Source organism: Vanessa tameamea, chromosome 4, assembly GCF_037043105.1.
Source record: "Vanessa tameamea isolate UH-Manoa-2023 chromosome 4, ilVanTame1 primary haplotype, whole genome shotgun sequence".
NCBI classification, from domain to species: domain Eukaryota; kingdom Metazoa; phylum Arthropoda; class Insecta; order Lepidoptera; family Nymphalidae; genus Vanessa; species Vanessa tameamea.
In genome coordinates, this window is record NC_087312.1 from 616,601 (window position 1) to 644,371 (window position 27,771).

The 27,771-nt window shown below is 39.0% G+C and overlaps 5 protein-coding genes across 6 annotated transcripts in view; 3 read left to right on the plus strand and 2 right to left on the minus strand.

The window, feature by feature from the left end:
* The window catches only part of LOC113396688 (neuroligin-1-like), a 677,577-nt gene that overhangs the window by 423,272 nt on the left and 226,534 nt on the right, over positions 1-27,771 (plus strand). The window lies entirely within an intron of this gene.
* Positions 117-4,047, plus strand: LOC113396717 (CKLF-like MARVEL transmembrane domain-containing protein 4). Its single transcript, XM_026634773.2, has 4 exons — positions 117-339; positions 2,786-2,933; positions 3,462-3,728; positions 3,883-4,047. Exons 2-4 carry the CDS (start codon positions 2,799-2,801, stop codon positions 4,024-4,026), a joined length of 546 nt encoding a protein of 181 aa, XP_026490558.1. The 5' UTR covers positions 117-339; positions 2,786-2,798; the 3' UTR covers positions 4,027-4,047.
* LOC113396666 (conserved oligomeric Golgi complex subunit 4) lies at positions 7,650-13,767 on the minus strand. The gene is made up of 14 exons (XM_064219932.1): positions 13,608-13,767; positions 13,271-13,468; positions 12,604-12,706; positions 12,126-12,258; positions 11,683-11,803; positions 11,382-11,570; positions 11,134-11,298; positions 10,847-10,971; positions 9,928-10,041; positions 9,225-9,432; positions 8,887-9,151; positions 8,622-8,785; positions 8,007-8,206; positions 7,650-7,760 (listed from the first exon to the last, which is right to left on the minus strand). Exons 1-14 carry the CDS (start codon positions 13,692-13,694, stop codon positions 7,718-7,720), a joined length of 2,115 nt encoding a protein of 704 aa, XP_064076002.1. The 5' UTR covers positions 13,695-13,767; the 3' UTR covers positions 7,650-7,717.
* On the plus strand, positions 14,212-20,766 carry LOC113396674 (kelch-like protein diablo). Its single transcript, XM_026634714.2, has 15 exons — positions 14,212-14,229; positions 14,340-14,446; positions 14,668-14,738; positions 15,905-16,072; positions 16,764-16,932; positions 17,267-17,446; positions 17,891-18,049; positions 18,306-18,498; positions 18,766-18,989; positions 19,072-19,224; positions 19,337-19,438; positions 19,518-19,666; positions 19,883-20,021; positions 20,098-20,210; positions 20,621-20,766. The coding sequence occupies exons 4-15, from the start codon at positions 15,906-15,908 to the stop codon at positions 20,643-20,645; spliced, it is 1,773 nt and encodes a 590-aa protein (XP_026490499.1). The 5' UTR covers positions 14,212-14,229; positions 14,340-14,446; positions 14,668-14,738; position 15,905; the 3' UTR covers positions 20,646-20,766.
* On the minus strand, positions 20,983-25,790 carry LOC113396675 (uncharacterized). Its single transcript, XM_026634716.2, has 10 exons — positions 25,481-25,790; positions 25,276-25,379; positions 25,122-25,193; positions 23,713-23,862; positions 23,394-23,592; positions 22,953-23,123; positions 22,728-22,888; positions 22,410-22,630; positions 22,031-22,256; positions 20,983-21,266 (listed from the first exon to the last, which is right to left on the minus strand). The coding sequence occupies exons 1-10, from the start codon at positions 25,773-25,775 to the stop codon at positions 21,036-21,038; spliced, it is 1,830 nt and encodes a 609-aa protein (XP_026490501.2). The 5' UTR covers positions 25,776-25,790; the 3' UTR covers positions 20,983-21,035.

A 27,771-nucleotide genomic window follows, 5' to 3' on the forward strand; every position in this document is an offset into this window, starting at 1 on the left:
GCTCGTACCGATATTTTACAATCAGTAGGTGAACATTAATCAACTAATTGCTAATCAGTCAATCAGAACCAAACGCTTCGATTAAATAAATAATAATTTCATATTTTGTAATTTATATGTTGGTGGGTGGATCAGGTTGACTTGAGTAAACTAAACTGAGTAATGTCAAATTGTCAAAATTACCATAATTGTTGAAGTTCGTCATTGATAATATGATATTCTTTTCTAGTTAGTTTATTAAAATAATTGTATATTTCGTATAATATATAATCTGGAATATTTTATTTGTGCTTAAGTAAAAGTGTTGTGGCGATAAGTATTTATTAAAGCGGAGTTTTGGTAAGTAATATTTCTAAATTTTATATGAAATTTCACAGTATATTGCTCAATAATCGCTATTTTCGGAGGTGACGATCTAAATATGTTAGTAACTTCTAATGCTAGTTGATTGTATACATTTTTAGTTGTTTCCTTAGTTTATGATAACATCTCAATTTATTAAATCAATATAAAACATTTAAATCCCTAAGAAATGTCCTTAATATCAACATAACAAATTATTAAAAAAATTACAAACATTTTTGAGACAAACATTCACGAAAAGAAAATGAATTTCCTGCTGTAAATTACGTACATAATTATTATCTAGACTCTGCAATTCTTCAGTACATATTTTTAAATACATATTGTAATTAAAATCAAATTAGATTTATCTAATATGAATAGGTGAGTGACATTTGCCAGACATGTGTTATAAAAATTTGGTTATTATTAACATCCATATGATAATTTTGTGGGTGGAAATTAGGTATTGATATTATTAATTTTAAATGTTAACATATAAATAACAATGTTGATAACTCATTTTAATATATATTCTTATTTATTTATTTATTTATTTATTTAATATGGAACTCCAACACAGGTACATATGTAATACAAAAAATACAAGTTTAGACAATAAAATATTAAATGTACCTCCAATTATAGGAGAACACAACATGCACTTATAAAGTATTGAAATCTAAAACAAAACTTAAGAAATAAAAATAAAAGAAAAAGAAAAAACTAAAACTGATAATTACAAAACAATGAAATAAAATAATTTATCGAAAAGTATTTAACAAATCTAAACTAAACAAAATGTAAACTAAACAAAATGAAAATAAGTTCAGAAACAAATTATAGAAACAAATTTCCCTTGACTAACAATTTGCATAAAAGGCATAACATTTCTTTTTGAAAGTGCTAAAAGTGTCGAAACCCACGTCGATAGTTGGTATTGCGTTATATAAGCGAACATTTTAAACATTTTTTCTTCTGAACATACTAATGACTAACATAGATATTTATTTCTGTGAAAGTTATCAAATTGAATTGATAACAAGCACATAATGGGGTTCATTTATTTATAGATTAGGTTGGCTAAGACAACCAGCAGTTGGTGTAATTGTATATGATAACAAGTTATATTTGTTAATTGTTATTGTATTACTAATTGAATAAAAATGTATGCACGCGGACAGTACTTTCCATAATTCTAAAACTTTCCTGTTTATATGTTTTTTAAAGTTGTGTTTTTTGTAATTACCTAACTTGACAAAAAATTTATGAAAATGAATTATAAAATCACTAAAACTAAAATTTAGAAATAAAAATACAAATTTAAAAACTAGTAGGGAAAATAAAGGGAAAACCTCTTTAAAATTCTTAAATAACTATCTATAACAGATATAAGAAATATTTTTAATCTCTAAATTGCAAAAACTAATTGAAAATCAAAAATAACCATGATTATGTTTTCTGTGAAATGAATGGAATCTTTAAATTACATAATAATAATAAATAAAATATATATATATATATATCTGTGAAGAAAAATTGCTATGTGCATTTTACCATTTGAACCAACAATTTAGCAGATATGATTTTATATCTGTATAGTAAAATGTACAAAAAACTTCCTTTTGTACCCTTTTTTATTGCTTGCACAGAGGAGTTAGTGATTGGGATAGGTAAATGTTATATGCATAAGTGCAGTCATCTAAAATGTATATATGTATAATATGTGTTACACGTACATAAATAAAATGAATTAAAATATAAATAGTTTATGCTCATACTGCCAACATACACACATGTCAAAGCTAACATCGAATAACATGTTTTATGACAAGGTCTTAAGACTTAACCGGCTAAGATTAATTTTCCTATTAAAAACTCAAATTTAAGAATAGAAGCTTCATAGCAGATAATCTAAAGTTGTTTTAAAATTTTGAATACTGGGCGACCACTACTTATAAAAAATGTAGCAATCACTCCCATACATTATATATGAAACAAAAACACATTTTTTAAAACAAATCTAGGCAAATATAGAACCTCCTATTTATGAAGTCAATGAAATATTCAAATATTTATAATACAGTTTTTTTAAACAACATTCTAATCAATAAATACTAATTTGCAATAAAAAGCTATTTGATTTATGAATAAATGATTAATAGCTCATAAAACTTTCACATACTATACCTCATTGGTTAGTTTTTTCTTTGAGTTGAATTATTTAATCTTGATTTCATTGATTGACTTTCTATACAACTTTCTTGTAACATAGAACATAAAATAATTATTCATTAGGATATTAAAAAAATAAAAGTCAATAAAAATATGTATTCCAATTTTTAAATGGGACAAATAAAACAAATTGGTTAGGTAAAGCAAAAGAAAACATCTCTGAAGCAAACACTATAAATAAATAATAGATTACAATAATTGTCAACAGTTAAACTAAGAAAATGGCAGAAGGTGGTTTCCCCGGGCAACATACGACCACCACTACGGTGACATCAAGCACCACTGTTCAGACAAACATACGATTCGATCCATCCTATGTGAAGACTATACCGGGAATCCTTAAAGTTGTACAAGTGGTGAGTTCTTTAAATAATGTAATTCATGATTTTATTTACATAGCTTTTGCTTAACTTTACTTAGAAGTATATTAATATTTATGTTATATGTATTTTTTTTTGTCATATATGACCGTCAAATATTATAATATTAATAATATTGATAGTATTCAAACAGCCATGCTGTATAGATATATATGAATGTTCAAAGAAACGCTGATTCCAAAATTCTATAGGAAATCAGAAAGGAGATGTCTAGGGCCACCTGAAAGCCGGCCATAGACATTGTCTGTAAGACATATTAACCATTCCTTATATCACCAATGAGCCACCCACCTCAGGAACTATGGTGTTTTGTCCCTTGTGCCTGTAGTTACACTGGTACTGCGTTTCCTTACTCCTTAGGTTGGAACGGCAAGTTAAATAAACCAATCGATATGAAGTATGCAACGTACAGAACTTTTGACTGCTTTCTTTATAGAGAATATATTTTTTTAATATTTTATGTATGATCTAATAAATATAAAAAATACTTTTCTCTTTTTTCAGGTGTGCAGTCTTATAGGATTCATATGTATTCAGTGCTCGTACCTGAACACCGCTAGGAAGGGCGTGTACTTTAGCTGGATCTCCATGATCGCGTTCTGGTTTACCGGCATCCTGCTCGGGTTCTACCTATTCCACATCGTGGAGAAGTTCTATAAGATACCCTGGCTGAAGATCGAATTCGTGTTCACGGCTCTCTGGACCGTTCTGTATCTGATAGCGGGCATACTCGCCGTCACCGTGCACGATAATTCACATTCCGCTGCAGCGGTGAGTAGTTTTAAGCAAATATTTCTGCGCATACAGTACAGTCAGTCACACTCTTAAGCCTAACGAATAACTCAAATGTACTCGGTGGCATTAGCTCGGTGCCCCGCTCCCTTTGCAACATTCCGAGTGCAACGTGTCCTCCCCGTGTCCGCAGTTCTTCGGGTTCACGGCGACGCTGGCGTACGCGCTGGACGCGTTCCTGAAGTGGCGCGGCGTGCGCGCGGGCGGGCTGGCGCAGGGCTCGCGCGTCGTGTCCAAGCAGACCACCTCCGTGGCGCCGCCGCGCGAGGGCTACTAGGGGCCCGCACCGGGGGGGGTGTCTGGTCGAGTACTTAATGTTAATATATAACCAATGTTTTTTTTTTTCCGGTAAGCGATGACAAAATGTTACTATGTTTCAAAAAAGTTTAAAAATACTAATGTGCCTTTAGAGGAGCTTTATAAAATTAAACACAGCTTGATCGCACTAATTTCTTAGTGCGTGTCTTCTATAGTTAGTAAAACTTATAAAGTACTGATATAAAAATCTTTCTTATATAATTGTACACCTCACTGAATACCATTAATGGTTATCTTAACGTGTCCCACCTGTGTGTCGTACAATATTGTTTGTAAAACACTTGTTTTTTGATGTTTTTATTGTTAAAATGTCACTTTCTATAACACTTTACCGTAAGTGACACTACTAACCATAAGAGTAATACTGTATGTTTAAAAAAATATATATTTCATGAACATGTAAAAAAGTTTTATATAAAGATATAAAAAAAAAAAATTAATGTGGAGCCAATTATATTTAATACCGATGATGTTTAAAAATCCATAAATATACCAAGATAGAATGATATATATACTCAAAGATCACTAGGTCTCACATTCTCAGATAATATCGATACTCAGTCAGACTTATCGATACGATCGATAACTTATCGTGGCAACACGTGAAGTGATTCATTCGCCGTCATGTGTTAAGATAAGCCGATAATTAAATGGTAGGTAAATATAATACCTTTTGTTTATGAAATTGAATACTTTTATTTCGCCGGAAAGACGCATTCACGCGTTTCTCCCACTTGAGATGGGGTATGTGTATGTGGGAGGAGGGGGAGGGGGGGTTATATGGGACTGGACGAAATCAAGTGCGCCAGGATACCCGCTAAAAAACCAGCGGTACCCACTCCGTATTTTCGGGTGCAATACGGTATGCTGCCGCGACGCCCCGACACCAAACAGCCTACCTATTCAATATGTCTCAACTTCACAGCGTTTCCTTAGTCTATAGTTCAGGACAATGCAATAGTATAGATTATTATTAATATTACTTTTTTAAAGTGCATCTGCTGTTTCTGGTTAGGCATTCTAAATAGGACATATTTAGCATATCTTTTGTATGTCTTGGCTCCTCTCACTTTTCCGATGACATTTCTTTCTTGATATATTTCCGGTTTTTGGGACACTAATCATTTTTTAAACCGTCTACAATTTGTAAGTAGTATTTTAACGCGTTTACTTAATATCTAAGTTTGTATTATTGCTTTAATTATTATTTAATGGAGCACTAATTACCTCATTAATGTTTTTATATATTGAACTACATAATATTTATATTGTATTTTTTTAATAGCACCAAAGAAATTGAGATTTTGACAGGGTAGGAGCTCAATTTTTTTTTAATAAACATGACATTTATGTGACGTGTAAGTAAAAGTACCTTATTATGATTTGGATGTACATTGAACTGAAAATTCATTTGTATTGATTTATTTATTTATTATACAATTAAATTAGAATGTTTAGTTCTATCTCAAGGCCAAGCCGAAAATTGTTATTTAGTGGATGATCAGCTAAACACGCTTCTCTCTTTCTGACATTATTGATTTTACCTAATTTTATTTCATTGAACAGAATTTATTAGAAATATACTAGAATAAAAAATCGCTTATAGACATTCTGAAAATATATATTTTAAATATGGTAAAAATGTAATTCCGTTGTAAATAAGGGATTTCAATGTTACAAGTGAAATAATGTAAGTTACATATTTGTCACAAGAGTTAGAAATTAATAAAAATTGTTCAAGTGCCTGGCTGAGTCACTAAGTAAAGGTTTGCATGGTTAAAGAGGCGTAGCGAGAGACTTCCACGAATTACCCACGGGGCCCTTAAATTCAAACAAGAAATGTACCTAATAATCTAAGATCATATATTATAATATGTATTACTAATTTTAAATCATTAAGGCACGTGCACAAATATTTTTACCACATACTTTCTATACGATACGAATAAGATTTTACTATTGCATGTTAAATGAACAACGATTTTTATGTACCTGTTTACAAGTTTTTAAGACATATATATATATATATCGTTTTTTTATGATAATATATCTTTGGAAACATTGACAAGTTTAATTATATTTGTTACAATAATATATTAATCACTACCATTATTGTTTTTTTTTATTTAATTGTTAGTGTTTTTTTAATGTTTGTAAATTTTCACTTTTGTATAAAGCATTTAAAAGTATATGTTTATTGTATTTATCATCAATTTGCTTATTTTAATAATAATAGGTTTATAGTACAATGTTGACTTTACGTTTATTGTTGATTTAATCTTACGAATTACTTTTGTGTAATCCATTTACTTGATACGGACTAAATGTGAACAAAATTTAAATATGAAAAATAATAACGGCTCTTAAAAATTTGCTGTAATTATACTCAGTATTTAACCTCAATTCATGTTCATTTATTTTTGTTTACATTTGTGCAACGTCAAATGAAATGGATGCTGTGTTCTTGTGTTCGAGTATGTTTTGTGTTAATATAATACCCTTTTATAATAATAATATTTTTTGCTTTACCGCTTCTGTAAGAACAAAATATAAATTCGTTTTTATAAATCATGTTGTCCTGATGAAATAACAAATAATCATGACAATTTTAAGGGTAAAGGCCTTGGATGAGGGCGTGAGGATGCGTGTGTCGCTCTTGTCGTTGAACGACTGTCGTTTCTGTTCGCATTGTTGTTGTTGTTGTTGACAATCATTGGCGTTCATTTATGGTTGAAAGTTTATCTAATCGTCTCGCTGGTCAAATCGAAAGCAAAATATTCTTTATTCAAGTACGCTCATAAAAGTACTTTTGAATCGTCATGTAACAGTGTCGAATTGATAAAAATGTATTGAGTATATGTTATTATAAATTGTAAATTATACTATAAATTGACTTTACAGTGTTTGTACTACGATTTTTATAGTTAACTAAAAAGTTACGTTTATCTATCAGTAAAAGGAACATGCATATAACTATATACTTACTCTTTTTCGTAACGAACTTCAAAGTGTCATTTTTGAAATTTTACCCCCAACGTGCCTTAAGAAGTATAACTTTAAAATGCCGTAGTGTTAATCTTGAAAATAAACAACTCCGTTTACATTTTCAAGGACAGGACGATTGTCGTGACGATTCAGTGTGAATGCGTCCTTAGGATTTAAGCTTTAATGAACCGTCACTCGGATAGAAGCATACTTTTATTAATGAGTTTTTAATTTTGTTCGTATAGAATATTTAACGCTTTAGTTTGTAAGAATTTTGAGATCGCTTTTAATAATTCCTCTTAAATTCTACAAATCAGGGTGACGTTATATCAGATTGTTATTTTCGTAAAATATTTGTATATTTAATATAAAACTAGACTCACGATTCACTTTTAATCGTATCGTAGTTATTGCAATGTTTACTGTAAAGGAAATACTTTTAATAAAAAATTCTATAAGAATATATTTACACAATGTTCACGTGCTATGTAATAAACGCAAGTTATATATTTATGTTAAATAAATGATTACTACTACGCTCTCTTTCGATTCACTGCCCTCCCTAACATACTCTGTTTACGTATAAAAACACAAATGAATGATTGGGTTTTTATTGTTGATAATAAAGGTTATCAATATATTACATACTTTGATAAAAAAAATAATTACAGTTTCAGGCGTTTGATATCTTCTAGTTTGAAGTCCGTTCTGAAATATAAAATAGAGTTAATTTAAATAAGGGTTCGTATTTGAGGCACCATCTATGTACTCGACAATGATACAATGAAAATGAGATATATTATTTTTATACTCTAAAGCCGAGCCGGGTGCACGGCGTTCGCGCCCTGGATTTGTTTTTTTTAGAACATGGGTCACCGGCCACTCTTCTCTCCCAGAAGAAACTATTCGAAACTCCGTCAAGGAGGGGGGGGGGGGTATGGGCGAGGCACGCACCGGCGCGCCAGCAGTTCGCGCGCGCGCGCCGGCGCCAGCGCGGCGGCCGGCAGCGCGTCGGGCGCGTGCGCGGCGCGCTCCACGGCCAGCACGGCCGCCGCGCCCGCCAGCTGCCCCGCGCGCTCGCGGCTGGCGCTCAGCGCGCCGCCCGCCCACACGGCCAGCCGCCGGCAGCGCCGCTCCGCGCACAGCGCGCCGCGCTGCTTATGCGAAACGTTACACTGAAGTCGTCTTCCTTTCTCACGATCTCTATCTTATATATACGACTTTATATCAAAACTTACTTTTAATTATTGTTTTAATTCACGCGCGCCACTTTTATCTCTTGTCATTTAATCGGTTGTCTGCTGTACGTACCATAATAATGTTTTTCTAACTGAGTTATCGCCGACGACCAAAGTCGACGGCTTAATTTTTGATATAAAAGAACAGTAGTATAAAACTCTTATTTGCTCATTATTATGGTATACGAACATACGATGAAATATACACGTTATGATACTCAATCGAAGAAGTCATGCTCCTCGTGCTCTTCATTAGCTGCGCTAGACTCATAATCAGAATGAATTAATTTAAGGTACTCATTGATATTAGTCAATAACAAATATAATCTACCCTATCATAGTAATTTCGCAACATAGCATCTTCTGCTCGTGTCAGCAGCTCCGCCAGCACAGACGTCAGCAGCGTGTCCGCCGAGCGCGGCAGCTGCGCGCGCGCCGCCTCCGCCAGCACGTCCAGCGCCGCCGGCAGCGCGCCCGCCTCCTCCTCCAGATCCTCTGAAACACACGGAGATTTACCGAGTTCACAGCGCTCCCGATCGTTCTCGACCGAAAGGCCCAACGGGCTCAATCTACAACGCTGCGGCACGGGGTCTCACCGATGTCGGTGTCGGGGTCGACGAGCGCGTCGGCCCAGTCGCTCAGCGCCGGCAGCAGCGCCGCCCGCAGCGCCGCCAGCGCCAGGTCCCGCGCGGCGCGGAACGTGCCGGCGGCCGCGCCCAGCCCCGCGGCGCACGAGCGCAGCTTGGCGCGCCCGCTCTGCACGTCGCCGCCCGAGCGCCACAGCGCCTCCGCCTCGAGGCACGCCTCCTCCGCCAGCCGCTCCGCCCACTCGGCGCCGTTCTCCGCCTCGTCGGTGAGCGCCTGCGGGGCACGGCGCGCTGTAGGGGGCGCGGGGCGCGGGGCGCGGCGGCGGGTTGCGGGGCACGACACTCACCAGGTAGAGCGCGCGCGGCGCGTCGTCGCGCGGCGGCTGGCGCGGGGCGTCGCGGCGGCGCGCGCGCGGGGGCGGCGGCAGCGGCAGCGGGTCGGGCGGCGGCGCGGCGAGGCGGCGGCGCAGCGCGACCCCGCAGCGCTCGAGCTGCGCGCCCGCCTCGTTGAGCACGGCGCACGCGCCGTCCGCGCTGCCCGTGGAGATGCCGCGCCTGCGCGGGCCGGTGGAGGAGGGTGTTCATTATAACGGACTTCTTTTCCCTTATAAGTGGCTTATGAGTTATTAAATAGATACGACTCCCGTTTCATTGAGGTTATGTTTTAGGCCCACTCCCTAAACCTTTCAATATTATTTATTAATTATTAAATATAAAAATATAAATTATATATATAATATCTAGCTGTCTAGGTGGAGTAATTTTTAATCATAGATTTATTCAAACGACCGCAACTAAAAGAATACATAAAGAATAATTAATAAGTTATTATTCAAAGTTTTTTATATAATACAGACGGAAAAATTAACCGGTCTCTCTGCACCGGGCCGATCGAATGGTGCGAGACAAATTTCGAGTTAAAATGATTTGGCTTATCGAAGTGATCGTGGTCGGTTACAAAAATAACTTTTTAAAATGCAGCCTGTATATAATGAATCATCTGTCGAGATGTCCGTCACTCGCGGAGTTTAGACATCGAGTACATCTTACCTTATAACTTTCCTCGCGATGAAGAACACGTCGTCCACCAGACTCGAGGTGGTCGCTCCCGATTGCGCCGCCGACATCTTCAGCGCTTTGTTCACGCTTTCTTCTAAGAAGTATCTGTAAGGTGAATTCAAAGTTATCCACGTGATATTTAATATTATTGAAGCGATAAGTTCTTAAGAGTAAAAACCGCTTCGTTACGTAACGCGTTACGGCGCCAGTCTGCCTGGTTCCCCTTACTCTTACGCAGACGGTAGCGTTTAGTTTCGGGCGTCCCGAGACGCGCATGTTTTTTAACATTATAACAGTATCTAATTGAATATAAGATGACCTCCATCTCTTCTTACCGAACCGATAAGAAACTTCGTGGTTAGCTATTTTCCAAATGAAATACGTAGTCCACCAAAAGTTATACAAATAGGTACGTCCTGTGTGGAAATCAACGAACACGAATCGGTGCTGCGATTCAAGTGCTTTTATGATAATTTTTTTTGTTCGGAAAAATAATTCGCTTAAAAGTTATTTTAAATGTATAAAATATTTTGTCGGCTGCTTAAAACGAATATATTAATTCTGGGCCAGAATCGAAATCAAGGATTATCAAAAAATAAAAAAGTAGATATTTGATCAGCTTGCTAAATATGTATATGTGTGTAGAAAAATATGTCCTAATACATAATTATTATTTGGACATACACATTGGCATAAAGTTAATATAAGCTATAATCTCCAAGTTTGTCAGGTCCGTTTACGTTAGATATTTATTCGATGAACTAAATTATATATTCTGTTTACTCGATGACTAAAAATTAAATTCTAATTTTCTATGAATTCAAGGTAAGGGCTGCCCATTATTACATTACTCGTTTAAATTACCGTCCTTTCCATGAAAAAAGTTAGTTTAATATAATGTGATATTTACCGCTCCAGAGTCAAATAGTGGCTCAAAACATCTTGAGCGACGCGCGTGATGTCGCACTCGGAAATGATCTTCTCCACAGCCGCCGAGCACGCTTCCTTGTCAGCCTCGTTCGGCGTCGTCATCAACTACACACGGGCAAAGTGATTTGTCAATTCATAATGATTCACGTCTCACGACTACACTCATCACACGCGAGGGAAGCCGGTGGTTATGGTTACTAGTTTACGATAAAGACTACATAAAGAAGTCACAACAACGCAAATATGACATCTCTCGGGGAGGCGCACCTCGGGTCGTCTCCGGAGGAAGCCGAAGTAGAGCTGCAGCCGCGAGTGCGCCAGCGCCAGCTCGGCGAGCGCCGGCTCGGCCGAGCGCGGGTCGCCGTACTGCTCGCCGCTCGCGCGGGAGCTCGCCAGCATCTCGGAGCAAATCCGCCGGACGCCGCTGCAGACCTGCGGGCCGGGATGCGATCACACGGCTGTCGGAACACTCGTCGCGGGGCGGGCGGCCCGGCGGCCCGGCGAGCGGCCGGCACCTTGGGCTGCAGCACGCGCAGCGCGGCCGGCAGCAGCGCGTGCGCGCGCGGCGCGGCGTGCGCGGCCAGCGGCGCCCGCGCGCGCTCCACGCCCGCCGCGCCCGCCTCCAGCGCGCGCGTCAGCGCCGCCGCGAACGCGCCCGCGCCGCCGCGCTCCCCGGCGCCCGCGCGCCGCACGCACGCCTCCAGCTGGGGGGGCACACGTTGCACTTTTAAAAAGTCCGTTCGCGTTAACGTCATGGACGCGGGTCGATATTTATGTTATAATAATATTTCTATTCTTATTATAAATACCGCCGACCTGTGTCGCCAGATACTTGGCGAGCAAGTCGACGCCCTCCTCCGCTCGGCCGATCTGCGGGAACAGCTTGAACAGCCGCTCGACAGCGGCGTCGTCGTCTCTTTTCGCGGCCTCTTCGAATCTAGTGATGAAATAAATATCAAATGTTTCCCATTCACGTCGTTGAGATAGATGTAATTTCTTTGTTTATTTATATTTTTATATTTGGAATTAATGATAGTTCGAATATCGAAAAGTTTGGATGGGATTTCCTATGTCTGCCAATTGGATACGTTCCGGTTTTCGTGCTTAAACTATTTCTGATCCGATCAGATTTGTCTGTTCGGTTATGAGAATGACAGAATAGACAGTACACCTGGGCATCGAAACAGACTCGAGCACTACAATATTGACGGTGCCATCACGTGTGGTACGAAATGAGGGTCTGCGGGTCGGGCACGCACTTGCGCACGAGGTGGTCGCGCAGCGTGCGCGCGGCGGCGTCCATGTCGCGGCGCGGGTCGGGCGCCCCGCGCGCGCGCGCCGCCGCCACCGAGCCCGGCTCCATGCTGAGGAAGCGCGCCACGTGGCCCGCCGCTGGGGACACGCATTGGCTCATTACGTTTAAGATTCAGGAATGAGTAGTGCCTTGACTCGAAGATGCCTTAATATGTCGTTTCAGAAAATGCAAACCGACAGATGGTGACAAAAATATTTACATCATATATTGAAAGACTACTTTAACACTACAGTTAACACTGTTTTTATAAAGTGGAGATGTTAGATAATCATTTTATAGAAGCCGAGATAATTGTCTAGTGTAGTAAACGACAAGGGCGGATTTTGTCGCCGGGCCAGCCTTACTTAAAACTCTTCTTTACTCATTTTCCACAACACTTTCTTTTCATATAAGATTTTACAGAAGATAATTTCTCTACTAACCTGTTTCATAATCATGTGCCTTAATTGCTGTCTCTACACCAGCACTGCAAACTCTAAGATCTATCAGATCATGAACTCTTCTCTGACATTCTGCAACTCGGGACTGGAACATAAAATAACATCTACTAATATTATAAATGTAAAAGTAACTGTCTATCTGTCATGCTTTCACAGCCAAACCACTGAACCAAATTTGATGTAATTTTTTATGAAGCTTCAACCCCAAGGAAGGATATACATGACTTTTTTATACCTAACACTAGATGACTAACCGCTAAAACTCTAGCATAGCCATGAGGAATAATGAGTTATAAATATAAAAATATTATATCTACTACTACTACTAGTAGTTGGTTTTTGAATCCAATAGATAGAGTTTGAAAGTGTTTAGTACTACAGCTGTACTGTAGTACAGAGTACACTACAACTTGCATTAAAAAAACAATTACTAAGCTTGGTGATACGTTTGCAATGTAAGAAATAGTTAATATTTTTTACAAATGCAATGTCTATGGTTTGTCGTAAGCACTTGCCAATATGTGGTACAATCGCTTGATCAACTACCAATTAAAATATAAGAACAATTTAAATAGATATCAATCAATACCCAGTTATTGTTACAATTCAGGCAGGATAAATTCACATGGAAAAAAAATATAAGATTTACCCTTGCAAGATCTAACTGTCGCACTTTAGCGCTGACATCTCTCGCCAGTGCCGCAGTTTTGTCCACCATATCAGCTGCGACCTGAGCGTCATTTTTTACTTCACCCAATTTGGTATATGCCTGACTTGCGGTGCGGAGGCGACCTTCGAGGGTACAGGAACGAGATAAGGCATTCGAAAGAGCTTCATCAACTTCGGCCTGAAAGTATTCTAATTTGTTATAATATTATGTTAACAAAATAGACGAATATTATTCAAATGATCTGATTTTAAATTTATCTCCAGTAAAAATAGTTAGGTCTAAAACATTTAAAAATTTCTAGTTTTTTATATGTTACCTCTTCTTTTTCGATTTCATTAAGAGCTTTTTGAAGGCCTTCTTCAGTGGAAACATCGTATTTTTCTAACAAAAGTGTCAACGACATTATTTATTTTTTAGTTTTATTTTAAAACAAAATTATAAACACATCACCAAGTTGTTAGTTTAAATGACAGATGACAATTTACTTCTGCACTATTGACAGATACAGAATGACAGCTGTTTATTTAAAGGCCAGCTGATCGACTACACAGCTGTTGAAAAAAATAATCTAGTCAAATATTATTTGTTCAAGGAATAAGTCATTTGAAATACTAATCTTAATTTTTATTAAAGTAGAAGGTTTTAGTTAATTGATCATTATACATTTTATATTGCAAAATAGTCCAGTTTCGCAATTGTCTTCTGCGTAATCATACATTACATGTACAATTGTGTGGCAACACAATTCTTGACATATCAATGGAAAGTACGTTCTGAAGTTTCATTATTTTAACATTATTCCAAAAAAATAATATTGTATGAGTATAAAATCTATACATATTATTATTCTTAAAATTCAACATGTTGTTGTTAAATTTCTTATTGAAACTCAAGGCTATTCAATAAAAAAAAAATTCAAGATCACATTCATTTTACTTGTAAGTGAAAGAAAAGATTTGTTGAACGTCCCAAAAAAAGGACTCGAATATTGTACGATGTCTAAACTAATGTAACAACTAACAGTAAACATATAAATTTTTGTGATCAGAGAATCGATGCATCGCTAAGTGAGTCTTATTTTGACCTCAGGGCGTTTAGTTTTGCGCTCCTTCGAGGACAATTTTGATTTTGTGTGGTGTACAAAAATCCTCAAAGGTAAGTCGGGGCAGGGAGCATTGACATTCGCATATATTACCGAGTAGTAACAATATTGTTATTGTACATATTTATGACAAGCGAAGTATTGTTCTCGTGTTCTTCAGTGTTGGAATATTACTTGCTTCGTAATTTTCGCTTTAGTGATAGTGATATACAGGAAACCTGTTATATCTGAATGTGAAAGTTTTTTTGTTATTGATGCTGGGTGATGATTGTAGATTGACTCCGTGTGGGGCTGGGCTTCGCCCCCGCTGCGTTTGCAGCTGGGAAACGCGCGCGGACACAAGAGGTACATATATACATCATTTGTTTATACATCTGAATTCATACAACTGCATAAAATGTATGGGAAAGTGTAATTAGATGTCTTCGTATGTTATCCGTGATGCAGTCTTACTACATAGTAAGGTTTCGTGTTTAATATGCGATGATCTTGTTTGCTATTTGTCACATGAAGTAGTAGTTTTAATATTATTTTTACAAAACATTCAATGTAACTATAAAAGTCGTTGAAAATATATACCCAATGATAATATGTACAGATGACAATCATTTTACGGTACTTACGTTAGATCTCTTAAAGTACATACATAGGAGCAATTGATTAGTTTCAATAATGGAGAATGAACATTAATTGACTAATATACAGTAATGTGTTTTAAGTTTATTTCCTTGTTTACCAACTGTAATAAGGAAATCTTGGCTATACAATTCCAATATCAGTTTGTACAATGTTTTTCTCAATAATTTAATCAATTGTGTTTCAAAAATGATAACAATAATCTGTGATTCATTATTTAGTCCTTATAGATAAATACATTTATTTCTTTACAAATTATGTGTATGTGAATTTTAAAAAATATGAAGAAAATTGAAAGCTCGGTATGTGTTGTATAAAAATATACTATGTGGGTCATTGTGCCAGAACCTTATTGAATGCTGAACAATTGTTTATGTATATAATATTTCTGGACATATAGTGTATTGTTTAATGTTTTTAATTAAATAAAATTTGGAACCTCAATGTTTTGTTCAAGCTGTTCTACATCATCTTCACTTGTTAGTATGTGTGTGTTTCTAACACAAACCCGTCAAGTCCTTACGTGAATGCAATCTATTTTATGAAATATTATTTATGAAAATTGCAATCAAGTAAATAATGTTTTTTTAAACATTCTTATTTCAGACACTACATACACAAGGGACATAACCAAGTTTAGTTAGTTTGGCTATTTAATATTTTTTACAGAACCAATGTTTCTGGTGACACCTAAGCATCAGATATATGTCCTTTGGCTACTATGATGTAGTAAAAAAATAAAATTTATTTAGCTAGTATTTAGACTAGTGAAAAATCCCCAATATGAAGCCATTTATTTCTCCCTTATATTAGGGAGAAAAACAATTTAAATAGCTCTAAATTTTGATACTATCTACATTTAAAATTTGTATTAGGATGGGGGAGGGCGGGTCCCCCGGCGGCGGCGGCAGTGGCGCGCGGCTGTCGCACACGTCGGAGAAGCACCCGCGCGCCATACTCGGGGAGCTGTCAGCGCTCCGTCGACACCGCGAGCTATGCGACGTCGTGCTCAATGTGGCCAATAGAAAACTATTCGCACACAGGTCCGTATTGTAGATAGTATTGAGCACTCGCTGCCCACTGAGCAACAGAAAGTCGGGGATTCAACTTTAATCATGAAAAGGGTATTTCTCGTAATGTTATTAACTTATGTATGTAAATGTAAAAAGTTTTATTATTGCAAGTTTATATTAAACATTTTTCAAATTATCGCATAGTATCGATACGAGCGTGGAGCATCACTAGATTGTTCCATATCCGCATCATACGCGGCGTTCGGTTCCCGCGTTCTATTACTCCGAGGGCAATGAGTATTGAGTCTACTACAACGAAGGTTTTCACTATCGTAGAGGAAACTCGTAATTGAATTTTATGTTACATTTAATTTTTTATCGTCGGCACGTCAAGGTCAGTTTTTGTAATAATATATTTAAATATTTTATGTTGAGTCGAGCCATTGGTAACTTAAATTTTTTGTTTCGTATAATTATGTGGATATTTGTGTATGAATATTAATTGCGATATTTTTTTTAAATATTATGAATATAATTATTCAATGTTATTTTCATATTAATAAATAATTTTAGATAATTGGTATGGGTTGATATCTAATAACGTTTTGTTTTTTAGTACTGTTAAAATTTTGTACCAAACAGGGTATTAGTCATTGAGTTTTTAACTAAAAAAACTATTGTATGTACTCGTAACTGTACGGTACGTACTTGTTCTACCCAGGGTGATCCTGTCGGCATGCAGCCCGTACTTCCGCGCGATGTTCACGGGCGAGCTGGCGGAGTCCCGCGCCACGGAGGTCACGATCCGCGACGTGGACGAGCACGCCATGGAGCAGCTCGTGGAGTTCTGCTACACCGCACACATCGTCGTCGAGGAGAGCAATGTGCAGGTGCGATGCCGGAATACCCCCATAACTATATGTGCCCTTTGAATCGTCAGTTTACGAGCCCGTTACAATTGAACCCACCGTCTTTCAACCCACCCATCGCTTTAGAATAAAGATTCTATTGAAGAATCGTCGTTTTACCAATCGAAACACCATAATAATACAATTTTACAAGTACATTATATAGATGAAATATTTACAATTAAATGTAATTCCATTCCTTTATCCAACGACGCCATGATCGTTTATCGTCACTTTAATCTCGTACGGAATAAACTCGAAACGTATTCATTGCTACAATAACTATATAAGGTGTCGCGTGGTCCCCCCCCCCCAGGCGCTGCTGCCAGCGGCGTGCCTGCTGCAGCTGCAGGAGATCCAGGACGTGTGCTGCGAGTTCCTGAAGCGGCAGCTGGACTGCTCCAACTGCCTCGGCATCCGCGCCTTCGCCGACACGCACTCGTGCCGCGAGCTGCTGCGCATCGCCGACAAGTTCACGCAGCAGAACTTTCCCGAGGTGCGTACAGTACTGTCGTATAGTCCAATGGCGGCCATGAAGATATTCGCGACGAGAACCTTTTTTTGAATGAATATCGCTAAGAATTTCAGTTGTAGCGTCGCCAACCATACGAACCGAGATGTCATGTCCACATGGGAACACTGGTGTGCTCGATCTAAAACCGGAACACATCAGGGCAAAGTTTTGCCCGCCCTTAGGGCGTCCTTAGTATTTTTTAAGAAGATAATTGTTGTGCTACTCAAATTGCCTTTACTTCAAATTATACATGATCTAAAAATCCATAAAGGAATAAATGCTACTTCCATCAATGGTGGTCAGCGCTCACTTAATTCTAATCACCATTCGATCCATACTCTTATACTCTTATACTTTAAGAGAGAGATCTCGCCCCCCCTACCTTACCACAAAGTGATGTTTTAATTCGACCAACGCGTACGCCAGGTGATGGAGAGCGAGGAGTTCCTGCTGCTGCCGGCGGCGCAGCTCATCGACATCGTGTCGTCGGACGAGCTCAACGTGCGCTCGGAGGAGCAGACGTTCCAGGCCGTCATGTCGTGGGTCAAGTACAACGTCGCCGAGCGGCGCCAGCACCTCGCGCAGGTACGCGGGCCGGCCGCACACTGGAACTGTAAATATCGAGCTGACTCTCATGATCGACCGCCACTAATATTCCGGGAAAACTGGGTGGTTTATTTCTCACTGACTCATAGGTTGATGCGACCTTAAGCGCTAATGGTATCGATAGATGCGCTTGACCCTCAATTGTTTTGGTTTTCCTTTCACCTTTATTAATCCAGAGTAATTGAGTAACGAAGGCTTGAAGGCTAATTAGCTGAAAGTTATTTATTGTTTCTAGGTGCTGCAGCACGTGCGCCTGCCACTGCTAAGTCCCAAGTTCCTGGTGGGGACGGTGTCGTCCGAGCTACTGATCCGTTCCGATGACGCCTGTCGAGACCTGTTAGACGAGGCTAAGAACTACCTGCTGCTGCCGCAGGAGCGACCGCTCATGCAGGGCCCACGTACGAGGCCCAGGAAGCCCACGAGAAGAGGTATTTATATTTCATCATATAATCTAATATTACATATTAGATGTGTTCCCGTCTATGGCCAATCTATTTGAAATGAATATCACTAAAGGCGCCTCTATATCGCGTCGCGTCACACACGCGCACACGCGCGCCGCGTTGTGCCGAATGCTGCTGCAGACACGCGAAAGTGCACGTAATTGTTATCGAAGCACATCAACTTAATCCGCCTTCTCGTTTAGTGCAAGTCGATATATCGGAGTATGTTGTGAGCTCGCCTCGGTGTGGCAGGTGAGGTGCTGTTCGCGGTGGGCGGCTGGTGCTCCGGCGACGCCATCGCGTCCGTGGAGCGCTTCGACCCGCAGAGCGCCGAGTGGAAGATGGTGGCGCCCATGTCCAAGCGGCGCTGCGGCGTGGGCGTGGCCGTGCTGCACGACCTTCTCTACGCCGTGGGGGGGCACGACGGCCAGAGCTACCTCAACAGCATCGAGCGGTACGACCCGCAGACCAACCAGGTAGGAGTGGGGCCGGGCACCTGGGGGCGTGTGCGTGCGAGTCCGGGTGAGTCCGAGCGAGTCCTAACGCGAGTGCCCGCAGTGGTGCGGCGCGGTGGCGCCCACGTCGTCGTGCCGCACGTCGGTGGGCGTGGCCGTGCTGGACGGCGCGCTGTACGCCGTGGGCGGCCAGGACGGCGTGCAGTGCCTCAACCACGTCGAGCGGTACGACCCCAAGGAGAACCGCTGGACCAAGGTCGGGACCTTCCTTCCGTGATCCTAAGAATCGTGTGCTTATGACACGTTTAAGAGGAAACGTTTCAATTCCTCGTGAATTTAAATCGATACTAGTCGGGGTGGGTCCACAGGTGGCCGCGATGACCACGCGGAGGCTGGGCGTGGCCGTGGCGGTGCTGGGGGGACACCTGTACGCGGTCGGCGGCTCCGACGGCCAGTCGCCTCTCAACACCGTACGTACCGCATACGAGAGGAGATGATATATTTATCGAATGAGTCAGAGCGGAGCCACTAACGCGGCGGGCGTCGCAGGTGGAGCGCTACGACCCGCGCGCCAACAAGTGGTCGGGCGTGGCGCCCATGTCGACGCGCCGCAAGCACCTGGGCTGCGCCGTGTTCGACGGGCAGATCTACGCCGTGGGGGGGCGCGACGACTGCACCGAGCTCTCCTCGGCCGAGCGGTACGTGTGCGCTTACATTGTCCCAACTCACGTGGGACGCGTTACGTGGAGTCCTCGTTCAGGACACGATTTAGTCGCCTGGCGGAATTTATTACCCTATGTGCACTCCCTGCCTGCTCTGCGACTAGCTCGTTTAAAATGTAGATACGGAAAACGTACATATTGGAGTATTTACATATATTTAATATGTAACTCAGCTTCGCTCTCTGCGGACAGGTACGAGCCAGCGACGGACTCGTGGTCACCGGTGGTGGCGATGACGTCACGACGGAGCGGCGTGGGGCTGGCGGTGGTCAACGGTCAGCTGTACGCGGTGGGCGGCTTCGATGGAACCGCATATCTCAAGTCTATCGAAGTCAGTTCCACGTTCATTGTGATTTCGTGCTCGGTCACCATACGACATCGCCCTTAACGTCCCGTGCGCTCCGCAGGTGTTCGACCCGGAGTCGAACCAGTGGCGACTGTGCGGCGCCATGAACTACCGACGACTGGGCGGCGGCGTGGGCGTCATGCGCGCGCCGCACCACGACAACCACTACATCTGGTAACTCACCACCTGAACCGCCACACCACCTCATTAACACTTTTCAACCATAACCACCATACCACCGCATCTCATCACCTATTTTGCTGCTAAACGACCCTTAGTATTGTGACATTCTGGCTTGAAGTGTAAAGTGTGACCAACATCTTTGTCACCAAAGTTTATGGCGCATTAACGATGTCAGGAATGGTTAATATTTCTTACTTAATATTAGTGCCAATATCCATGGGCGGCGGTGACCTCTTACTGTCAGGTGGTCAATTTGCCAGTCCGCCTGTCTATCTGATATATTACAAAAATAAACATGTTAACAAAACAAAAAAATTAAACTTTAAGTCACGTTTTTGGGATATTTTTCATATTAATTGTGATAATGTATCGATTAAAATTATGATTGAATTTTGTTTCAGGAATCGAAAAGACTCGGTGGTCTGAACGCCGCCGTACACTCAACTCCTATCAGGTTAAGTCTCTCTAAGTATCGTGTATTTTATTGTTATAACTATATATTAATTGACTATTTATAAATAAATGAAAATACAAATTTTAGAATATACATATGGATTTTATTTATCTATATAAATATAGCTGTAAGGGTACTTAATGTAAAACAATTTTAATGTAATGAGTTTAAGTATTTTGTATGAAGTGATCCTAAAAATTACTTAACAATTGGTGATTTTGTAAGAAGTATCAACTACTTATGTTAAGTTGTAATAAATGTTTAATTTTTTAATCAAATGATTTCTAATTTTACACTAACGAAATAAATATTTTTTCAATGCGTTCTAATTTTATATTTTTAACTATCTAATATAAAGTTATCTAAGCGGTTGTCGGTGGCGGAGAAGTTGCTTTATCAACATGCGTGTCGTCCTCCTCGCCCTCGTCCTCCCCGTCTCCTTCCAGTTCCCCATCGCCTTCTCCTTCGACGTCACCATCTCCCTCCCCCTCCCCGTCTGCGGATCCGGCTTCACCATTCCCTTCTTCGATATTATCGTTTGTTGTGTCGCCGACGCTCTCGTCCATTGTTTCGTCTTTAGTGTCATGGCGCTTCTGAAATAAGTTTAACGATAATTTTATAGAAAATAATATGTCATGGCTAGTTTCCAACTTCTGATATTGACAATTACAATCATAATTCAGTTACCCAAGAGCTATGTCCCTTTTTAAATTATGCTGTCTTACTATTTAATATTGATATTTTTAATTATGCTTTATCTTACCTGCCTTGCTGACGTATAACAATTCCTTCTACTTTCAATTAGCTAATTGCTAAATAAAAACATAGCTAGCTAGCTATCAAATAATGTTAATGCTAATAAATAAATTCACTATTAAGGCCAATTATGTGATGTTATCCGTCAGAGTAGAATTGGACGCACATCTGACCTTAGAATTTTCCCACCATATACTCATGGGTATGATAGAGCTGACTAAGGATTTTTTATTAGTGCACGTGCCTTATTTACTCGTACAGTAACGAGGAACCAATTCAACAAATAAAACAGTCTCAATTAAGTCAGGCAGATGGACGATCGTGCAATTTATAAATACGCCGATGCTACATAAACGGGCTATGATCAGGGGCCGTGGGGTCTGATTCAGTAGAAATAATAAACGGATGATGGTCGAAAATACATGACATCCTTAACTTTTTAAATAATTCAATCTAATCAAAGCTTTGCGTGCTTCTAAAAATTAACTCTATTCAAAGATTATCATTGTATTTATAGATACTGTTATTTGAAATGGATATCCCATATTAATTATTAGCAAATTATAATATAATAATTGATGATCAAAAACACTCTTAAGACCTTCTTCTTCTTTTTGGACTTCGGTTTCGGCTTGTACTCTGGTTCGCTGTATCCTGGTGGAAAGAATCTTTCACATTCCTCAGCTCCTACTACAGTATCCTCGCTAACATGCAACGGTCCCAGAGTCAGCAGTTCTTCTGGTGGACCTTCAGGAGGAATATCTTTAGGGTCCGCCAAAGCTGGCTCCGCTACGCCGACGGCTATCATTAGGACTATTGTCTCGGAACTGGGAACATTAAAAGTATAACTTGTAGCATGTCTTTTGCTGATAGGGATATTTTCTGCTAGTGGCTTACTCCACATAATGTAGGGCTTTATGGGAGATGTATGCGTGTTTCGCTAATGTCATGTATTATTTATTATTATAATGAGAACTTACTAATCTTTTTCCACCCTATCTTCGTATTTTTCGACGGTCTTACAGAGCAACTTGGGTTCGTCTACATTCGCATCAGTGAAAAATCCGTAGCGAAGAAGTCTGTTTGTTAACTTCGCCGTAGATGCCATAGTTAAAACTGCTCTGCGCTGCCATGCTCCGAATATCATTGCGATATGCGGTGGATCTGGCGATGTAGGGGGCTCCACGAGACCACCTACCAACTGGGAGGCAACTCATTTAAAAATATTGAATTGTAACCACGATGACCATTGCGTAAAATTCAAGAGTTAAAAAGAATCAATTAAAATAAACAATCACCTTCGGGAATAATAAATCGAGTATGGAAGCTCGCTGGTGTCGATCTGCGGGCACAAATAAGCCCGGAATACCATTAGCTTTCAATTCCTCTGACGGAAGCTTCTTTGCTTGTTCATCGTCCATTTCCAAACCGTCTCCAAAAAGGGTTCGACGGGCTATTTCTGGAAACATTTTGTGTCATTAACTAATTTATTTTGATGATATTTTTCCCTTTCCATTCCTTACCAATTATATTTCCCTCTCTATCTGGCAATTTTTTTAACAGCAAGGCCAGTGACGGTCTCTCAATAAGTGAAGCTACGGCCTCTGGGTTTTCGAACTCTGGGTCTTCCATTGCGAGTATTCTTGCTCCATGCTTGCCGAGTACAAGTGGGCATTTATCCGCGACCAGAACACCTGTGTTTTGATTTATACTTTTAATAATAACTTAATAAGTGTCTAAAATCTATCTTAAGTAATAATAAGTGAGGTGATTCTACGTGATAGTACTTAGACGGGCCTGTACAAAGCTTTGAAAGCCAGTTTGGGTAGGTATCACTTGTTTATCATATATTCTACGGCCAAAGAACAATATTTGAGCATTGGGTAACTACAGGCGTAGGGACATTTTATTTAGGAGTAAGGAAGTTAGAATGTTTTTATAACATTACTCAAAAAAATTCGTACCGTAAGGTTCTAAGACATCAGAGATTTTCCTAAGGTTTTTTTGTGCATGCGGCATCATGAGTGCGGGACAAACGTCTGTAAAATGTATCTCAAGACGCTTAGCTCTTGACTCCCGCCTCAAATTACGCGCTGTCTCGGCTGCGACAGCTTCTTTTTCCCGACGTTGTTGATTTAGCTTTTCTTGAGCTACTGCCAGCTCCTGTTAAAATAGCATACATATGAACGCAGAATCTAGAAAATACATCAAACTAACGCCATAATAAAATAATCTTATTCAAATTGTGCGTGGTCCGTTAGGAGAATTAAAAGTAATTCTCACCTGTTCAGGTGGCGTAAGTTCGTGAGGTGCTCGCTTGGGTCGTTCACGTTCTCCTTTCTTCACCAACTCCTCGTTTTGGAGCTCCTCAACTATAGTGCGAGCTAAGCGTGGAGCGTCGGCACCAAAGACAACGTTAATCAATTGCCCTCCCTGGAAGCGAAAACGAATACTGTAAGTTGTATGAAAAGTTGGTAGGATATTGTCTACAATAGATTTAATAAAACATTTGATTTGTTAGTGGGGTTTGATTGTATCAAAGGTGTCTAAAACTTCAACCGTGGACTTTTAGTATGTACATGTATCTTATGGTCATCATTTTTTTGGACATCTTTCTTTCAAGTACCAGGTCCACTGCATTTTTTTATATTACCGTTTTAAGGGTGAGTGGACCAGTGTCAATTACAGTCACAAAAACATACCATGAATATTGACGGTATTAGAAGTGATTTAAACTTGCCTGTGTTCATGGTCGAAGTTAATCACTTCCGTAGAAGACGTGTAATTTCTATTCTGATAGTTTCATAATTATGAAAATGATTTAGACATAAAATGATTATTCATTAAAAGTATAATTAATAATATTTTGAGATTGCAGAAATAGTTGGGGTAGGCAAAATTAACTTGTCATTTTTGTTATTTATACGAGCTTGTTTGATCGATATCGTCTACACCCGCGCCATTCCATCGAACTACACGCATTCACATGTTCTACATACATACATGTGCAAATAACGCTTTTGAACGATATCATGACGTTGATTTATAATCCTTATTTGTGTAAATATAAAGTTGAATTTCCTTTAAGCAATTAACTGATAAATACTGTTGGAAGCAAAAGTTTCAGGGTAATTTTAAAATGCTAATAGTTTCACTTTCAAGGTTTGAGCAAGTTTATTGCATTGTCGTTTTAGCCTTTAAGTGTAACTTTTATTGTGTTTATTCTGTTCCAGAATAGGTTCGGAAGTAATATTTCGAATAATAGTCTAGACTATTGCTTAGTCAAAACTACTAAATACTTTTTAGTAACTATACATGACATAAATCTATGGAATTCTTTTCTAGAAAACATCATCATCAAAGTCAATTCTGTATTAAAGAAATCAGTTAAAAACTCTTACCTTATTGTAAAGTTTTATGTTTAAATAGGTTTTAAGTTAAAGTTTAAGTGTCTAAATATTCGTATGTAAATTTATGTATGGACCAGCTACCCTGATTATGTTTTTTAAAGTCTCTCACTAATTGGGTTGTCGAGAAGAGATGGCTAACTAGCCATAAGTACAACACATGAATTATTTTTTTAGACTTAATTTTTTCTGTATTATATGTTTGTGGAGTACAATAAAGTACATTAATAATAATAGTTAGGCGCTGGTTCGCTTTCGTGAATATGGTGGAGATTTTTGACTTACCGCAAGAAACATCCAAGTTGGTTCACTACGGTTTCTGAATCTTTTTAAACATGCTATGGTATCCGCTTTTGCCTGTATAAAAAATGCTATCAGTATTTTTCCAGTTCTTTTATAAAACACCAAGTTTAGACAAATATACATGTTTGTTACTTACTACCGCTAAATGCAGATTGTCACCACCAATCTCCACCTTGATCTTCTTCAGGTTCCCCACCATGCCGATGCACGGTCCACACCATTCAGTGAAAACATCCACCACTAAAAATTTACACATTCCATATTTACCAATTAACTGAAGTTTTCTCCTCTCAAATCCTTAACTCTAGGTTAAGGTCTTAGAAAAAAGTGTATGATCTTACCGAGTAAACCGTCTCGGAGTATAAACTTGTTCCATTCATCGTCAGTGTTCAGCTCGGCCTGCAGCTGCACCTGCGCCGCTTTCTTGCCTGCACCGGCCGCGGCGGCGGCGGCGGCGGCGTTCGCGACCGCGCTCGTTATAGACATGCCACCGAGTGCCGCACACGTGTGGGAATGGCGACGGTGTCGGTAGAGGTGGCATTGCAAAATGGGATTTAGATTTTTAGGGATTTTTATTGGGAATTGGGGTTGTTTTGGAAATAGGATCTTTGCAAATTGAAAAAAAGCGATATTCATTTAACTTAATAGATCTCAAAACAAGGTCATTTTTTTGTGACTTGTGTGAGGGAATTTTGAAAAGAGCACATCTGCTATGACCCGATTTAATCCCGTGCGTTTAATTTTGCAGATTCAGTAAGGCTTAATACCGAAAGGCAATGAGTGACAGTATTACCTTAGGAAGCACCGGCTCGTGAGCATCTACTATGGTAGAGGAAAAATTGTCATTGGGATCCCGTTGGTGTCCCACCATACTGGAGTTTTTGACCTAAAGCCATTCAGGTTATCTACTAGGAATACAATTACTAAAAAGTAATAAAATTGGCTACGTTTAAATCTCATTGTCTTTGATAACTGGCTATTATATTTGTCAGTAGGCCTAGAAGGCTATGGTTGGGTTGGCTTTATCCCGGAGGTTTTTCCAGTAATCATTTATCGTATCTCTACATCTTCTTATAAAAATAAACCAGGACGACTGTCATTTTTATTTTCGCTTGAAATTTTAATTGTAACTTTGGTGCCTCTTTTCTTCTGACATACACTATTTCGTTTGCTATACCCTAGGGCCGGCGCTTGTCGTAGGATATAAATGACAAAATTATTAAAAAAAGAGCGAACCAACAAATTGCTTGCTAAAAAAGGAATGATTTGGACCAGGAACAGGAATAGGGCAGATAAGGACACGGCACTCGATGAATGTTCCAGAACTGAACTCATGCATAACATATCATTAATCCTTTTTATTTTTTCATTCATGACCATCATCTTTCTTTCTCATTTTAGTCTTATTTTTACGTTCTTTCTGTCATCTTCATAGCTCTACAGTCGCATGACTAGTAATCCTACTTCGCTAAAGCTCAACGTTCTTTTTATGGGCTTCCATTTATTACATATTTTATTTGATCAATGTTTGAGATGTAAGGTCTAACTACTAACAACTAACTAACTAAAAAATTATATACAAAATGTCAGAAGCGTTTTATGTTCAAACGTTACATGTAGAAACGTCTCCTGATATATAGTGTACAAAGAAGTTTCACTGAGATTGTTTCGTCTGTTGATTTATCCGATCTATGCCTACGTATTTCCGATCCAGTGGTAGAGCTTTTTTAATTAGCTTACAATAAGTATAATGCTTCCATATTTAATTATAATTATTGTTCAAAATGTTTAAAATGAGCTTCGAGTTTTACAATGAACTGAAAGGACATCTGTGAATTTCAAACGGTACTATCATCTAAAGCTAACGATACTCTGTATGGGTGGCGTGATCGGTGTTATTGTTGAAGGATGGATATTCTAGATGGCGCTAAGTTGTATATCTATGTATATATATATATATATATATATATATATATATATATATATATATATATATATATATATATAAGGGTCATGTTAATTATAAATTGAGAATAAAAAAAATTCTTACTATTTTAAATTGCAAATTAGATTAAATATCGAAAGGGTCAAAAGGGAACATCTGTCAACCAGGGCCGGATTATCCGTTAGGCAGTGTGTAACGCGTAGACTGGGAGCCTCAAGGCATGCCAGGAAATAGGAAATTGGAAGAGTCAAATATTTCTACTATGCGAATTCTTAGAAGATGACACATGTATGTAATATAGTAAACAACGTCGTCATTATGAATAGAGTTACGTTGTGATAGAAAAAAATATATGTTAGGAAGCTAGAAAAATGGTAGAAGTAAAAATATTGCATGACATTGGCCTCGGAATTTCTTGTACAGACATAGTGGTAGAAGAAGAAAAGGCATCACAATTAATAATAAACTACTACTAGAATATTTTTGTTATAGTTTTTCCAACAAGGTCAATTCAAATTAAAACGCGAAATATGGAATATTAACATTCTAACATAATGAATCCATCGCAGCGTTTTGCGTGACATATTTGTTTTAGAATTATTTTTTGTACGTTTCTTAATGTCGTCTTCACATGCCATCTCGCTGGCCGCTGTACGTAAATTATACCTGATGCCATAACTTTATCTT

Bases quoted from the DNA above. Each gene is read 5' to 3' on its own strand.
- LOC113396717 (XM_026634773.2), top strand. From the start codon at position 2,799: ATGGCAGAAGGTGGTTTCCCCGGGCAACATACGACCACCACTACGGTG. The intron at 2,934-3,461 runs GTGAGTTCTTTA...CTCTTTTTTCAG, and splicing joins TCCTTAAAGTTGTACAAGTG to GTGTGCAGTCTTATAGGATT. The intron at 3,729-3,882 runs GTGAGTAGTTTT...CCGTGTCCGCAG, and splicing joins ATTCACATTCCGCTGCAGCG to TTCTTCGGGTTCACGGCGAC.
- LOC113396666 (XM_064219932.1), bottom strand. From the start codon at position 13,694: ATGTCGTTGACACTTTTGTTAGAAAAATACGATGTTTCCACTGAAGAA. The intron at 13,469-13,607 runs GTAACATATAAA...GAATACTTTCAG, and splicing joins ATGAAATCGAAAAAGAAGAG to GCCGAAGTTGATGAAGCTCT. The intron at 9,433-9,927 runs GTAAGATGTACT...CGGCCCGCGCAG, and splicing joins ATCGCGAGGAAAGTTATAAG to GCGCGGCATCTCCACGGGCA.
- LOC113396674 (XM_026634714.2), top strand. From the start codon at position 15,906: ATGGGGGAGGGCGGGTCCCCCGGCGGCGGCGGCAGTGGCGCGCGGCTG. The intron at 16,933-17,266 runs GTGCGATGCCGG...CCCCCCCCCCAG, and splicing joins TCGAGGAGAGCAATGTGCAG to GCGCTGCTGCCAGCGGCGTG. The intron at 18,050-18,305 runs GTACGCGGGCCG...TATTGTTTCTAG, and splicing joins GGCGCCAGCACCTCGCGCAG to GTGCTGCAGCACGTGCGCCT.
- LOC113396675 (XM_026634716.2), bottom strand. From the start codon at position 25,775: ATGAATATCGCTTTTTTTCAATTTGCAAAGATCCTATTTCCAAAACAA. The intron at 22,257-22,409 runs GTAAGTTCTCAT...TAATGTTCCCAG, and splicing joins GATAGGGTGGAAAAAGATTA to TTCCGAGACAATAGTCCTAA. The intron at 21,267-22,030 runs GTCTTAAGAGTG...AACTTATTTCAG, and splicing joins AGTCCAAAAAGAAGAAGAAG to AAGCGCCATGACACTAAAGA.